The following is a 15,422-nucleotide window of genomic DNA, read 5'->3' as shown; positions in this document are numbered from 1 at the left end:
TGGGCTTGGAATCAGGAACACTCATCTGGCCTCAGATACTTGGTGTGTGACCCTGGACAAGTCACTTAGCCCTGTTTGCCCCAGTTTCCTCATCTGCAAAATGAGCCAGAGAAGGAAATGGCAAACCACTCCAGTACCTTTGCCAAGAAAACCCCAAAATGAGATCACAAAGAGTCGGACACGACTGAAATGTCTGAACAACAAAAATCATGAAAGAAGGATGGCGGAAAGCCAGAGCCAGTCATAGGATTACAGATCTAGGAAAGTGAAATGACTTGCCCAGGGTCACATAGGATATGTCAGAGATAGGACTTGGACCTTGGTTTTCCTGACTCTGAGATTAGAATGATCTTCTGACACACAGAAGTGTGATCCAAAGTCAATCAATGCAAAAATAAATAAATATGTATAATATACATACACATATATATACACATGCATATGAGTGCATGTATACACACATACACTATATATACACATATACATATGTATATGTGTATATATGTGTGTGTGTGTGTATATATAAAATCTTCATTTCTTCTGAGTATTCATGTAGCTTGTGTGGAAAATCCATTTTTTCTTTGAATTTGTGCTGCTTTCTTTGAGCTTGCAGTTGTCACAAAGTTCTTTTCTCCCTGTAGGCTGGATTTTGTGGCATTTGTACCCCTTTACTTTTTATCATTTATACCGATCAGTGTCTTCTTTGGCGTGCACATCTCTCTGGCTTTAATTACTGAATTGGGGCTTTGTGTCACTGTTTTGTATATATTTACATGGGTACATATTGACTCCCCTGATGGAACATAAGGCCCTTGAGGGCAGGTAGTAACCCTTTTGTCTTTATATCCCAAGTGCCTAGCCCATTCTGTCATTTCAGTCATGTCTGACTCTCCATGACACCATTGGGGGTTTTCCTGGCAAAGACACTGGAGTGGTTTGCCATTTCCTTTTCCAGCTCATTTTGTAGATGAGGAAACTAAGGTAAACAGGGTCAAGTGACTTGTCCAGGGTCACATAGCTAGGAAGTGCCTGAAGCCAGATTTGAACTCAGGAACTCATCTTCCTGACTTCAGCCCAGTACTCTACCTACTGTACCATTACTGTCCCACCTGGCATGTAGTAGTCACTTAATAAATTCTTCTTGATTGATTGAGAGGGGAATGATGTGAAATGTTGTATCTAGAGAATGGATTGATGTAGTTCAGGTTCAATTTTTCCTCGAGCAATGCTTGCCCTACGAGCATCAATAAGTTTATTGTTTTATATATCACAAGTTAGTCATGTAGTGAAGAGGGACTTAGAGGCTAGGCTGGTTACAGTGATTATATAGATCCTTCTTTTTTCTTCTGTTTGAAATCAAGCTACAAACTGAAGGGTTTGGGATACAACAAAGAATTCTGTGTCAGCCCATTTCTACATCTCTCTTAAAGCAGTGGTTCCTATCACAGATGGCAAAAATGTGAAACCAATATATGGGAAGCCCTGAAACTATACTTGCTGCCAAGTTGTCTTAAACCTCATTCCCCGTCCTCTCCATCTTCTCTCCATCACAGAGGTTATGTGCAATCTGTCCTTTAAAAGAAAATCGTTCTGGGATCAGGGACGTTAACAAATCCAACCTTCTCCAAATGGCCAATTTACCAACCTTTCTGAGAAGTGGGTTTTTGCCCTCTATGGGAATCCATTGGAGCATGCTTTTTGCCTTCCCTAATCCTTAGCCCTCTGGCCTTCTCCCTTGTGCCCTTCTCTGCTCACCATTTTGTGCCATTTGAGTGCTGACCAGGGCCAGAGGGAAGATGGATGGTTACCACTGTGTGATTTATTGCTGTAGGTCCTCATTCAGTGAAGAAGAGGATAACTAACAGAGGATGTCCTTTCTGTCTTTCCATCCATTCTCTGTTCCCAACCCAGTTTCCCTCATGATCCTTGGTGCCTGTGCCTGCCTCAAATGATAATGGTACCTTCCAAGCTCCCTGTCCTCTGCTTTGGTTAGACTCCTTTGAGGGTACCATATTGCTTACAAGGCATATACTTCAAGTGAGTGTAATCCAATCCAACAAACATTTATTAATCACCTGCTATAGGCAATTAATTGTGGTGAATGCCAGGAATACAAAGTTTTGTTTTGTTTAAGTTACTGTTCTCAAGTAACTCTAGTTTTTGGTTTTTTTTGGGGGGAGCAGAACTAGTGCAGGGTTTCTTAATTTGTGGTCCATAGATTTCAGAACATCTATGAAACTGAATGGGAAAACATAATTATGTCTTTATTTTCACTAACCTCTAAAGGAATTTTAGAATTTCCTTCAATTATGTAAAAACATGATTCTGAGGAGCCCAGAGACTTCATGAAAGTACCAAAGGGGTCCATGATGCATAAAAAGGCAAAGAATCCCTGAAATCAGGGATAGTCACAGGACCATGGCACACACTGTGAAGTAAATCAAAACCAGAGTTGAAGTAACAGTAATATTATGTGCTGAGCCACTATTCTTGATTTAGTTCTTCTCAGCAATACGATGGTCCAAGACAATTCCAAAGGACTCACATGCTAGATTCACTTTTTTGTGTTTTTTCTTTTGTTTCTTTTCTCACAACATGACTCATGTGGAAATATATTTGACATGATTGCACACGTGTAACCTATATCAGATTGCTTGCCATCTTGGGGAGGACGAGAGGGAGGGGGAAGAAGGAAAATTTGGAACTCAAAATCTTTCATAGAATGAATGTTGAAAATTGTCTTTACACGTAATTGGAAAAATAAAAAAAATTATTAAATTTTTGTAAAAGAAACAAAGTTGAGGGCAGTCAGTTGAAGGAAATGTGGAAAAGAGGAGACTTAGTAGGCACATGATAGCAATCTTAGATTATTTGAAAGGTGATCATGTAAAAAAAGAATAAGATTTACTTTACTTAGCCCCAGAAGGCAGAGCTAGGGACAAATCAGTGGGATTTATAAGAAAAGTGAAAATATCCACCCATTATTTTTAAAAATGTCAGAACTGTTGCACAGCAGAATAGTCTCTCTGAACAGATAGTCAATTTGCCATCACTCAAGGGTCATTCATTGAAATTTTAATGACTATATTGAAGGTAATTGATGCCTAGAGTATGTTTTGGAAAAGATGACGTACCTCTAGGGTTTCTTCTTGTTCCAAACCTAGGGTCCTGAGGTCCTACGAAGATCCAGAGATAAGTGACCCTCTTTGGTTCTATGTTTTCTTTCATACCAGGAAGTCAGTCGTCCAGCTAGACCTGGCCAATACCAAGAAGGCACTAATTGTTCCGGCTTTTGAAACTCTCCGGTACCGCCTGTCCTTCCCCAAGTCCAAAGCAGAGCTCCTGTCGATGTTGGATATGGGAACTCTCTTCACTTTCAGGTAAGGAGTGACACTGTGGCTTCGGCAGGTGATCCTTGGCAATGCTATCACTAACATTTATATCACACTTTAAGGTTTGTGAAGTGCTTGAGTGTTGGATGATAAAGCCTTAGGATTATACCATTCTCCACATGAGGAAACGGAAATTAAGAGACATGTTCAGGGTCACAAAGCTAGCAAGGACCTGAGGAAGAATTCAAACTTAGGTCTTTCTGATCCCGAGTCCATCATTCTCTAGTATACCACATAATGGTCCCTATACATTTCTCTACTAGTGCTAACTCCAGAAATGGTAGAGAGGTCAAGGGAGGCAGGGCCTTTTTAAAGGATGTAGTAGTTTCATTGATCTCGAAGGGCACCTCCAAATGAGCTTCTATCTACAAGCTACAAAGAATTGGCTTCTTTGCCCCCACTGGGTCTAAGGTAAGCCTGCAGAAGGTAAGACTGGTGAGAGGGAGGACTTTTTTGTACTGACATCTAAACTTGGTTTCAGGTCCCTAACCCTAGTTACCAAATGCATGTTGTATAAGTACTCTGCACTTCTGAGTAATGCCATTGCTTTTGCCTTGGTGGTCAAGGCTGTGGGTCAAGCTGGAAGTGGCCTTAATGGTCATCTAGCCTAGCCCACCACCCCTCTCATTTTAAGACCATAAAACCAGAGCTATGAGAAGCCTCAGGGGTCATCTAACCTCACCCCCTCATTGTACAGGAAAGGAAACTGAAGGTCAGGGGAGCTGAGGAACTTGACCAAGATCACAGAGGCAGGATTTGAACCTAGCTCTTCTAACTCCACAGCTCTTTCTAATATACCAAATTGTTCTTTCCAATGCTTCCACTATAAAGCAGAAAATCAGACCCAGAAAAGGGAAGCAACCTGCCCAAGGCCACAGTAGATAATGGAGCTAAGGATGGGAACTCAACCGGTTCAGGGTTCAAATCTAGCCCTATTTTCAACATGCCACTTTCAGGCCTCCTGAATGTAGAATCCCCTCCAAATAAGTGTTGGAAGCCAGCCCCTAACCCCCAGGCTCCTGATTCTAGACCTGGTATCCTATTACCCAAGGGAGAGCCTGGCAATAAAAATGCTTTAAATTTCTTTTCTATTTCTATTTTTCCTTCCCATCTACAAGTTTGTTTGGCTCAAAACATCCTCCGAAGAGTCGTGGGCATCTGCTCCCTAGGGCTCCCGTTGGGCCCACTTCTTTTATCTTGCCTGTTGAACAGCTCTTTCCTGCCCTAGGATTTCCATGGAAAAGCATGACTCTGTCCCCTTTGAAGTGCCACTGTAAACATCCCACAGGATTAGGGAGAATGCACTCTGCTTCCTGGAGAGGGCTGGCCACATAGCCAATAGAGGAGAACCCGGAGGAAGATGTTTGCCCTTCTGTAGCCTCTGAAGGGAGGCCTGAACCAGAAAACTACTGCATTCTTTCCCCTCCATTTTAATAAATGCCATCCATTTTGAAGAAAGAGAAGGAAAATTTAATCCACAAAAGAATCCTTTTTAAAGCAATTTTCACCTAATGGAGTGGCCTGGCAGAGACAATTTGCTAAATGGACCTGAGAGGCCCAAAGAAGTTGATGCCGCCCTCAGAAGTGAGCCATTTTCTCCTTGTTTCCAAGGGACACAGGGCCCTGAATGTCAGCATTCTGAAGGGCAGGCTAAAAGCTTACCAATGTGAGTCCAGACAATGAGAATGACATGCCCCAAACAAGCTTATTTTAAAAGCTTGCTCACTGCCTTCATTCGCTCTGACTCATTCTCCTTAGACAAAAATGCCCTCAGCAGCCTGATGGCCTCTTCCCAGGAGGGCATCCAGCAGAGTCGGCTTCATCCCTCCATCTCGTGGGCAGTTTCTAATGATGTCTATTGAGTCCAAGTCTGCAGAGATGATTGAGGAAGGGGGGAGAAGTCCCTGGTGAGCAGCCCCAAAACAGATTCAAAGATCACAGACTTGAAGCTGGAATAGACCCCTAGAAGTTATGCGTCCAACTGCTTCACATAATGGACAAGGAAACTGAGGCCCAGAAAGGAGAGGTCTCATGATCTGGATGCTGAATTTGTGATCTTGTGACCAGTCTCGTATCCTCAGCTCTGTAATTCACTGCTATGGGGCAAGTGATGTCATCTCTCTGGACCTCAGTCTTCTATGGAAAGAGGACAAATGGTTTATATATCCAACACTTAGCCTACTCTCTGGCACATAGAAAGCATTTGATAAGATGCTTGTTGACTGACTGACTGATCGTGTGTGCAAGAGATGCTATGAAGCAGTGATTATAAGTGTTGAGTTCGAGTGTTGCCTTTGATATATAGTGTCATGATGTCATTAGTTGGCTAAATAACACAGTGGATTGAATGTTGGACTTGGAATAGAGAAGACCTGAGTTTGACTCTTGCCTTAGACTCACTTAATCTCTCTTAGCCTCAGTTTCTTCATCTGTAAGTTGGGGATAAGTAATATTATCTACCTCACATAGCTGTGAAAATGAGTGTTTGTAAAATTCTTTGTAAGCCTTAAAGTACTATATAAATGTTGTTGTTAAGCAGCTAGGAGGCGCCATGGTGGATAGAGACCTGGGCTTCGAACCAGAAAGACTTATCTTCATGAGTTCAAATCTGGTCTCAGGTACTTACTAGCTGTGTGACCCTGGGCAAGTCACTTCCCCCTGTTTGCCTCAGTTTCCTCATCTGTAAAATGAACTGGAGAAGGAAAGGGCAGACCATTCCAGGATCTTTTCCAGAAAACCCAAATGGGGTCAGAGACTTGGATGCAACCAAAATGACTGAACAACAAATCATTATGAGTAATGTCACTCAACCTTTTAATGGTTCAGGCCACTCTCTAAGAATATAAATTGCATAAGAGTTGGTGATCACAGCTCAGACTCCCCCCAGAAAAGATCATGCACACTTTCTCTCTCTCTCTCCTTATTTTTTCCTCATTCTCCCATCCCCCTCCACCTGTGAGTTTACAGCACATCGGAGTTTTTCATGTTTGCCATTGGGAACAAGAGGTAGGAAAGAGGGAAAGCTGCACTGAAGTCTATTTCTTGGTGGCAACAATACCATTATCTTGCTTAGTGATGGAAATTTAGTTCAAAACAATAATTTTCTTTTTTTTTGTTTTTCAAAAATGTTTTGTTGACACTCTTTTTTTTTTACCCTCCTGACTCCCCACCACCTCCTCCAAGAGAACCCTCTCTTAGAACAAACAAATAAATCCAAGCAAACTCAATGAACATACTGGCCATATCTGAAAACATAGGCCTCATTCTACCTCTCTGCCAAGGAGTGGGAGGGATGCTTCACCATCCATCTTAGGAAGTGATAATTCAACTTTGTCACTTTTCAGATGAGAAAACTGAAGCTCAGATAGGAAGGTGGCAGCATCAAGATTCAAACCCAGAATTCCTGACTCTAAGTCCATCAAGACAGGTCAGAGATCCCTGAAGCCTCAGAGAATCAGCATTATACCATCAGCAGGCACGGTCGCTGGTTGTGTGATGCCTGTTTAGTCAAAGGCTACAGCCCTCTCCACCAACTTTCCCAATCCCTCATTTCCAGGGCTACCCTGGCCCCAGAGCTATTGCTAGGATTAGCCCTGCCATCTGACAGCCTCCTCTCTTTTCCTTCTTATAGGCTTTATTGAAATGCCATCACTGACTTGTCATTTTTCTACCAGTTTTCTGACCTCGTTTGGTGGCTACCAAAGGCACTGAGTTGACAGAGATGGAGACCCAAGGCCCAGCTCCTAAGTGGGCAGGGGCAGCCCAGTGACAGCTCCCTTGTCTCTCCTTTTCTGAACAGCTATTCTCTATATGGCTTCACAATTGTACTGGAAACCTATACTTGTAGAGTTGGGAGAGTCCTTGGAGAGCCCGGCTCACCGGGGCTGGATTGTTTTCAGGTACAGGTTGGACTGAGGCACATTCAACCTTTCAGCGTCTTCAGTTTTGTGATTCCAGTCCCATACTTTTTTTACAGAGGAGGAAGATGAGAGGCCCAGAGGTGGAAAGTGACTTGCCCATTGTCACACAGAGAGACAGCAGGAATGTCAGGGCTTGATGCCCTGATGTATTCTCTCCTGCTCTTTTCATTACTCATGCTAAAAACCAGCAAATATATTCATTTCAGAAATTGATTCTGGATACATTTGTAGCTTCCCTTGCAGAAGATCTTAACCTACAGACATATATGTACCCATCCTGGGCATACGTGCACACACACACACACACACAGAAAGAGAGAGAGGAGAGACAGACAGAGACAGAGGGAGGAAGGGAGGGATATAGGGAGGGAGAGAGAAGAAGAGGAGAGAAAGACACAGAGGAGAGACACAGAAGGGGAGAGAAAGAGACAAAGACAGAGGGGGGAAGGGAGAAAGAAAGAGAGAAGGGGAGAGAGAGAAAGAGGGGGAGAGAGATGGAGAGAGAGAGAAGGAGAGAGAGAGGGAGAGAGAGATGGAGAGAGAGAGAAGGAGGGAGAGAGAGAGAAAGAGAGGGGAGGAGGGAGTGAGGGAGAGAGAGAGAGATAGATAGGCAGAGAGAGAGAGAAAGCTATTCTCAAATAGCTATTCTCCAAACTTCAATATGGTCATTAAGTATATTGAATCTTAATAACACAAGGTCACTCACTAATGTGAAGGAAAAGATGACTAAACAGAAATCTAACTCTGAGTGATTGCAGTCACTGATCCCAAAGAACAGATGAACAAATGGTCTTCTCCCTTCTTTCAACAAGGGAGTCATATTGGTGCAATATATTGAATCCTTTGCCAGGCCTGGCTCCCACCAATCGGCTTTACTGTACTGTTTTTTTCTTTTGACAAGGGAGGGCACGTTGTTGGGAGGTATGTCTAGAGGGACTGGAATGTAATGACAAAAAGCACCCACTGTAAACATACTTTTATCAGAGGCTTGACAAGCATTTACATGAAAGAATACAAATTGATGTAGAGTACACAGCCATCAGATTACAGTGTCAGAGTGATATGAAGGACAAAGCAGACCCCAAAGCCCCAGGTAGGATCTGAAGCTGGCCAGTCTCATTTCCTACCTAGCTGTAAATCTCATCATACTTAGCTCTCATTTGGGATCATAGGTTTAGTGCTGGCAGCAATCTCAAAGGTCATCGAGGGCAACCCTCTCATTTTACTGAAACAAAAACTGAGGTCCAGGAACATGAAATTGCTTACCCAAAGTCACACAGGTAGGAAGTGAAAGAAATGGTATTTGAACTCAAATTCTATGAGCCCTAGACCAAACTCTCATCACCATACCATCCTGCCTCTCTTAATGCAATGATGCAGATAACAGAAAATATATAAAAGGTCTTCTAGATAGATAGAAAATTGCATGAAACAAAATGGTGGCCCGGTCTCTATGATAGCAGGCATCTGACATTCTGCACATCAACACAGAGCCACTTTTGGCCACGTTGGACCTCTTGACATTATTGTACCACTCCCCGTACCAGTGCTTTATCTCTCTTTGTGTCCTAAGGTATCATGTTTGGACAAAAGGGCATGCCCCTACCAACTTCGCCAAGTGGAGAACAGCCACCACCCCTTATCGGGTCGAATGGGAAGCAGACTTTGAACCATATGTCGTGGTGAGGCGCGACTGCCCCGAATATGACCGAAGGTTTGTTGGGTTTGGCTGGAACAAGGTGGCCCACATCATGGAGCTGGATGCACAGGTAAAGTGATCCCAAACTAAATGGAATTGGGGAATCTTAGAGATGGTATGCATCTCAGAGACCAATAGGTCCAGTTACTCTGACTTTACAGATGAGAAAACTGAGACTCAGAAAGGGAAAAGGACTTATCCAAGGTCCCACAGATAGTTACAGGCTTAGGACCTAGGCCTTGAATTTGAAAGAGTTTCCATTGACCATCCATTTTACTCCATTATAGAAAATCCCTATAATCTCTTAATGATGAGGCAAGAAAACAATCATTAACTATTGATCCTTTCCTAAGGCACCCTATTAAAGGTGAAATCAGCCTTCGAAAACATTAGCCTAGAGAAAGAGCTAATGTTAAAGTTAGGACTAGCTCATGAATGGTCATGAAGAAAGCAAATCAAGTTAGAAGACAGATGCCCATATTTCACAGTGGAAAACGTGAGCAAGTCATGCCTATCCTTTGAACAAAAAACGTGGTTGACAGGAGCTTGGAGGACCATGGGGACAAAAGGTAATGCTCTAACTCTTCTTGGTTTCTGCCTTAAAGGAATAGAAAATCTGTAACAATGACCAACTTAACCCACGGCCATTGAGTAATGAGTTGTTATGGTCTCTAGGAGTATTTGGGGTCCAGCCTGCTATTTTATACATGTAGAAAATGCCCAGTGTAGGGGCCCAACTCTTCCCCTTTTGATCATGTTGGTACACAAGTATCCCTTGTTCCCCCACTCCCTCCACTAAAATCAATTTGCAAATCTTTCATAATCAACTACATCAACTGTATTGAGTTAGATGGTTCCTGGAAGCACAGGTATGTTTCATAGACAGGACTTGAACCCAGGAAAGGAAATCTTTCTGTTTTTACATAAAGTATAAGAAACATAATTTAACCCTTTCTTGTTGATTCAGGGTCCTCATTATAAACTTCAGTCATTATCCTTGGTTGGTCATGTAAAGTACTCCTGTGCTCAGAGACTGTTGTGTCTTTTGATGGGATTGAGGGCCCCTACACCAAATGACCCCAGAAGGCAACAGTAGAAAAATTAAAATTTTGTTTTCCTTGCCACAAACCTCATGATGTGGAATATATGTCCATTTTACAGATGGATTAATAGAGGGAAAGTAAATTGCATACTGTCAAATGGAGAAAAAGTGAGGGCTGCAGCTTAAAGCTGGGTCTCCAAACTCTGTTCTCTGGAGCTTTTATGGCCAAGTTCCTTTTTTCCTCCCATTTTCCTCCTCCCTTTCAGACCCGGCTCTTACTACTTCTTGCTGTCAGGGAGATCCCTTCCTAACTCATTGTCTCAGCACTGCTGTGCACTGAAAGTCTGATGAATTAAGTCTAGAAATAAAAAGGCTTTGAGTGAAGGCCTGGAGGGCAGACTATACCTTGAGTCAGTAGCAACAACACCATAACCTGAGAAGACATCTTGGTCAGGACAACCTCATGAGATAGTTTGAGTATTATTATCCCCATTTTATGGATGAAGAAATTCAGGAACATAGAGGTAATATGACTTGTCCACGTTCATACTTCTTGAACTGCTGATCTCATGGGCATTTATTTTGAGGAAATTAAACTTAAAATGTCCCATATATATAGCATTCTGGGGCCAGTGAACATGGGAGCAATGGTCCTATAGACCCAAAAGCCTCTAAGCACAGAATATGTTACATGAACCTCACAGGAACACAATTTATATTCATAATGAAAACATTGGATCAACACAAAATGATTAAATTATGTTCTGGAAACTTCATGTTGGGACTAGGAATTAAAACTAATTCTGTCTCATTCCACATGCAAAATGCTGCTCAAAAGTTAGGGGCCATTTTATAATCAGTGGTATAAAATGTACCTTCTTAGAAAACAAAGTCTTGCATTTAGGCCATAGGCCTTGCACCATTGGGCTCCTTGCTCCAGGGCTTTTGATGGATTGGTGGGGTCAGGTTCCTCTTTAACTCTCAGATGTGTCACAGCGAGTTAAAGGTGCCAGAGAAGTGGTCCCTGGTTAGGTGAGGAGTGACTAACAATTTTTGCAATTGAGAAATTTTGGTGGAATATTTCCACTTCATTTGTTTTCCTTCTCAGCTTTTTTTTCTCCTCCACCTTTCATTTTTTCCTCTTGTTTCTTTCAAGGTTGATGTATGCCCTAAATGCTATTATAGTTTATTGGGCCAATTCTTTTCATGCCACTGAGGCACCCTCCATGAGTGCATGTGTTTTGTTTATCCCTTGCTCTGTCCCTTGGTTCCCCTGATGTCATCATAAACCATCAGTAAGGACCTTGGGATAGTTCGTTATATTCATTGTTGGTGTCTTTCTCTCCCAGGAGTATGAGTTCACTGTGCTCCCCAATGCCTACATGATCCACATGCCCCATGCACCCAGCTTCGACATCACCAAGTTCCGCTCCAACAAGCAATACCGCATCTGTCTCAAGACACTAAAGGAGGAATTCCAGCAGGACATGTCCCGCCGCTATGGCTTTGCTGCCCTTAAATATCTCACGGCTGAGAATAACAGCTAGCATAATGGGTCCCATCATTGGTAGATCAGAGACAATGGAAGGTGAGAACCACTTGCTATCCTGGGCCCGGTCTTAAAAACTCAAAACTGAGAAATTATTTTTGGTTTTTGTTTTGTTTGGATTTTTTCCTTCTTTTTTTTTCCCCTGGTCCAATCCAGCCATTTTTGCTGCAGAGATCTGGAACCATGCCCACTCCTCCCCCATCTCTCACTTGAGTGCTCTGAAGATGTAGGCATGTAACCCACCTGGACACCCACCGAGACCATGGGGACAGACAGAGGTGGCCAGAGAGAAAGGGCTCATTTTCTTTCCAACAAAGCAACAACACGTCTTCAGAATGTTTATGTAGCCACTGGATAACCATGGCGCGGCTTTTAGCTGGGGGGAAAAAAAGTGGAAGTCTTGGGTTTGCCATCCTATGAATTTCAAAAATTAAAAAAGCCACTTTGCTTCTCTAAAAGTGAACTTTCTCCTTTACTCTATCAACCTAAATGAGCACCCAAGGGCAAAGTCAGCCAAAGGGTTGGATTGTCCATTTGTCATCGTGAATGAAGAAGGAAGAATCTCTACCCTTTCCCCCTTGGGAAAAGAAGAGAAGGGGAGTATCACTGGCTCAAACCTTTAGGTCGTTTTGGTTGGTTCTTTATCCTCAAAGTCAATCTTTTTTGTCTGGGAGTTCAAAATGAGAGGTGGGGGGTAAGTGATTGCTTTAAGGCTCATAAAGGAAGCCATTTTCATTCACTTCTCATGATCCAACGCTGAAGATTGACGTCTGGAGCTGGTATTGAAAAGTTGACTGAAAGTGTAAAACTGGAAACAAACACCTATGATGCTCATCCCCTGCCTCCTAAAAATGACATGAGTGGAATGAGGACAAAATAAGGACTGACTGTTTTCTATTGACCAGACGGTGGGCTCTGGGAAAGACATTGAGGTTGGGGATGTTGTGTGTCATTCTTAAGTGAGCTGGATAGGATGCACTTGCCCCTCGACCTTGGACGGACATTGCCAAAGCTGCCAACTCTCAGAATAACTGGATTACAAAAGAGCTTCATTTTGAGGAATAAAGTCTCCTTTGGGGGGAGGTGGATTTCAGGGAAAGAAAAAGATTTTGCATTGGGGCATGGCCATGCCCGTTTCATCCTGGACAGGGAGAGAATCTACCACCTTGGCCTCTCCAGGAACCTGCTGGACGATGCCCCAAGAGGAGTCGCTGCCACCCAGAATGATGAGACACTGGACTTTTGACCATTTTCTTTCTTCCTCACTATTACTGTTGTGTTTACATTGGCAGGAACGAGATTTAATGCACTACCCCCTCTGCTGGGCTGTTTGTATCAAGTTGCAATGTGGCAGGAAAAAACCGACTTTAATAAATGAGAGAACAGACTGTTCCTTTTGCTGCCCTCCCGCCTCCTCCTCTATTATGATGCCTCAGAATCCTTCTGGGGCAGAGATGTTCGAACCAATGAGTAGGACATTCCCATTCCTTGACCCTCCCTGTCCTGATCTTGCCTAGGTGTTCAACCTCCGCTCTCCCTGCCTCTGGTTAGATTTCTGTCTCACCTTTTAGCACATAAGGGACCTTTTTATTTTTACCCATAATTCGAAGGCAGAGAAGCCAGAACCTGGAAATCTGGTTGAGAAGGACCTTTGAGGTCATCTACTTAGTCCAGTGGGCCCCAATGCTTTTTGTTCCACTGACCCCTTTCACTACCATCATCACCAATAACAAATGGGTTTGACCCCCTAAATAATTGAATATACTATGCATAATATCATTTACAAATTATTCCTGCTTACAATTCTTAGTGCAAATCCCTTGGACCAGGGGTGAGCAACCTGTGGCCTTCTAGGTCCTTGGGCGCGTGTGACTTTTTGACTGAGTCCAAGTTTTACAGAACAAATCCTTTTATTTAGGGGATGTGTTCTGTGAAGTTTGGATTCAAAGGGGTGCACTTGAGAACCTAGAGGGCCACATGTGGCCTCAAGGCTACAGGTTCCCCACCCCTGCTGAGTCTTGGACCATCATTTGAACTCCCAAATGGAAGCCACTGATTCTAGTCTAACTCCCTTTACATTTCAGGAAACTCAGGCCCAGAAAAATACTATGACTTATCACACCAATTGTAACTGATAAAGGCAGGCTTGGAACACATTGTTGGAATCCAAAGCCAGTGATCTTTCTGACACATTCTGCTTCCTCCAAATGTAGATAGACATTTGGGACAAAGAAAATGAGAACCTGGATCTAATTGCCATGGTCATTACCATGACCTTCCAAGGAAATTTAGTTACTTAAGGCACACAGTCATATAATTTTCCCAAGACCAGCAAAATATAACCTTGAATGACCTTTTCTATTTCCCAGTTTTATATAAAGCTTGTAGAAAACTCCTAAGAATCAGGTCCAATGCGTAATCATTGTTTTATTGCATATACCTAGATATATATCTCTATACTCTTTATACATATATGAAACATGTATATGTATGTACATGTGTATGTAGGTATCTACATATTTTATACACATGAATTATATACACATCAGCATGGTGTGGCCACATCAGAGAATGTGCTGTGCTCTATGAACAAAGCAGAATTGAAATAGCTCGAGAGAAATGTAAGATGTACAAATTTAGAGAATCCCCCCCAAATGTTCACGTAAACTATTTGTGCCCGACCTGTGGTAGAACCTTCCGAGCTCGTATCGGTCTGATCAGTCACAGTCGAACACCCTGAAAGCTGATTCAAGCATAGTGATGTCATTTTGGTCCCCTTCAAAAATGAAGGCCAACAACCATATACATACACACACATATACGTAATTATACATACATCTCTTTTTAAATTAAATAGTACTGGGTGCTCTAGCAAAATGACATTCAGTGGGGCGGCCAGGTAGCATAGCGAGTAAGAGCACTGGCTCCAGTGTTGAGAAGACGTGGAGATCGAATCCCGGGCTCAGACACTTAGCACCCACCCAGAAACACCTGGCCGTGTAACCTTGAGCAAGTTACTTAACCCCAATTGCTTAGGGGTGGCCAGGTGGCTCAGTGAGTAAGAGCACCAGCTCCAGTGTCGGGATGACCTGGATCAAATCCGGGCTCAGATACTCAGCACCACACCCAGAAATAACTGGCCGTGTAACCTTGAGCAAGTTACTTAACCCCGATTGCTTTAAAAAAAAATGGCATTCAGTCACTTTGATCCCATATGTATGTATGCACATGTATATCTATATATGTAGGTATATGCACATATATCTAAATTACACATATATGTATTGTATATACATGTTATATATATATGTTATACATAATTATACACACATCTCTTTTTAAATTGAACACTAAAGGAGATTCTAACAAAGTGACATTCAGTGCTCACCTCCACCATGATCCCTGTGCTAGAGTTGGGGGGAAGAGAGACATACCTCTAGTCTATACTGCATCATTTTATCCTTAAATACTTCAGTGGTTCTGTGACTTCCCTGAGGTGGACACTCCTTCCGCTGATACAGATCACAACCCATCCATACAGTCACATCTGGTACAACTCTCATCCTTGCCCTTCCATACATCCTCTATAGAGGTGTTCCTCTGGTTCAGCTGCCCATCGCTCATCCTCCACACCCATTCCTTAGCTGGTCCACTGCCATTTCTGTCACACACTTCCTTGTTGGGGCCCTTTTTTTTGCCATAGAAACATTTTTCAGCTATCTCATCAGTGTAAGGAACTCACCATGTGGAAAGTCTGCTGGGTGGGTCCTTTGCTTCAGCGTAATTGCCTGGGTCACTGAGAGGTTCAAGGGCCCAGGGC

General features: G+C 42.8%; 1 protein-coding gene across 1 annotated transcript in view; it reads left to right on the top strand.

Annotated features, from left to right (window-relative positions):
- The window catches only part of LOC138156618 (xylosyl- and glucuronyltransferase LARGE1), a 133,792-nt gene extending 120,798 nt beyond the window's left edge, over positions 1–12,994 (top strand). Inside the window, exons 7-9 of the mRNA XM_069082025.1 lie at positions 3,234–3,380; positions 8,886–9,081; positions 11,403–12,994. Coding sequence (XP_068938126.1) covers positions 3,234–3,380; positions 8,886–9,081; positions 11,403–11,600 — 541 coding nt within the window. The 3' untranslated portion in view covers positions 11,601–12,994. The remainder of the gene's footprint in view (positions 1–3,233; positions 3,381–8,885; positions 9,082–11,402) is intronic.
- The last annotated feature ends 2,428 nt before the right edge of the window (positions 12,995–15,422 follow it).

The sequence above is a fragment of the Petaurus breviceps genome, unplaced genomic scaffold (genome assembly GCF_028583685.1).
Source record: "Petaurus breviceps papuanus isolate PSGF00001 unplaced genomic scaffold, PetGlider_PUasm1.0 156, whole genome shotgun sequence".
NCBI lineage: Eukaryota > Metazoa > Chordata > Mammalia > Diprotodontia > Petauridae > Petaurus > Petaurus breviceps.
The sequence above is the reverse complement of the archived record's forward strand: the minus strand, read 5'-3'. Positions and strand labels throughout refer to the sequence as shown.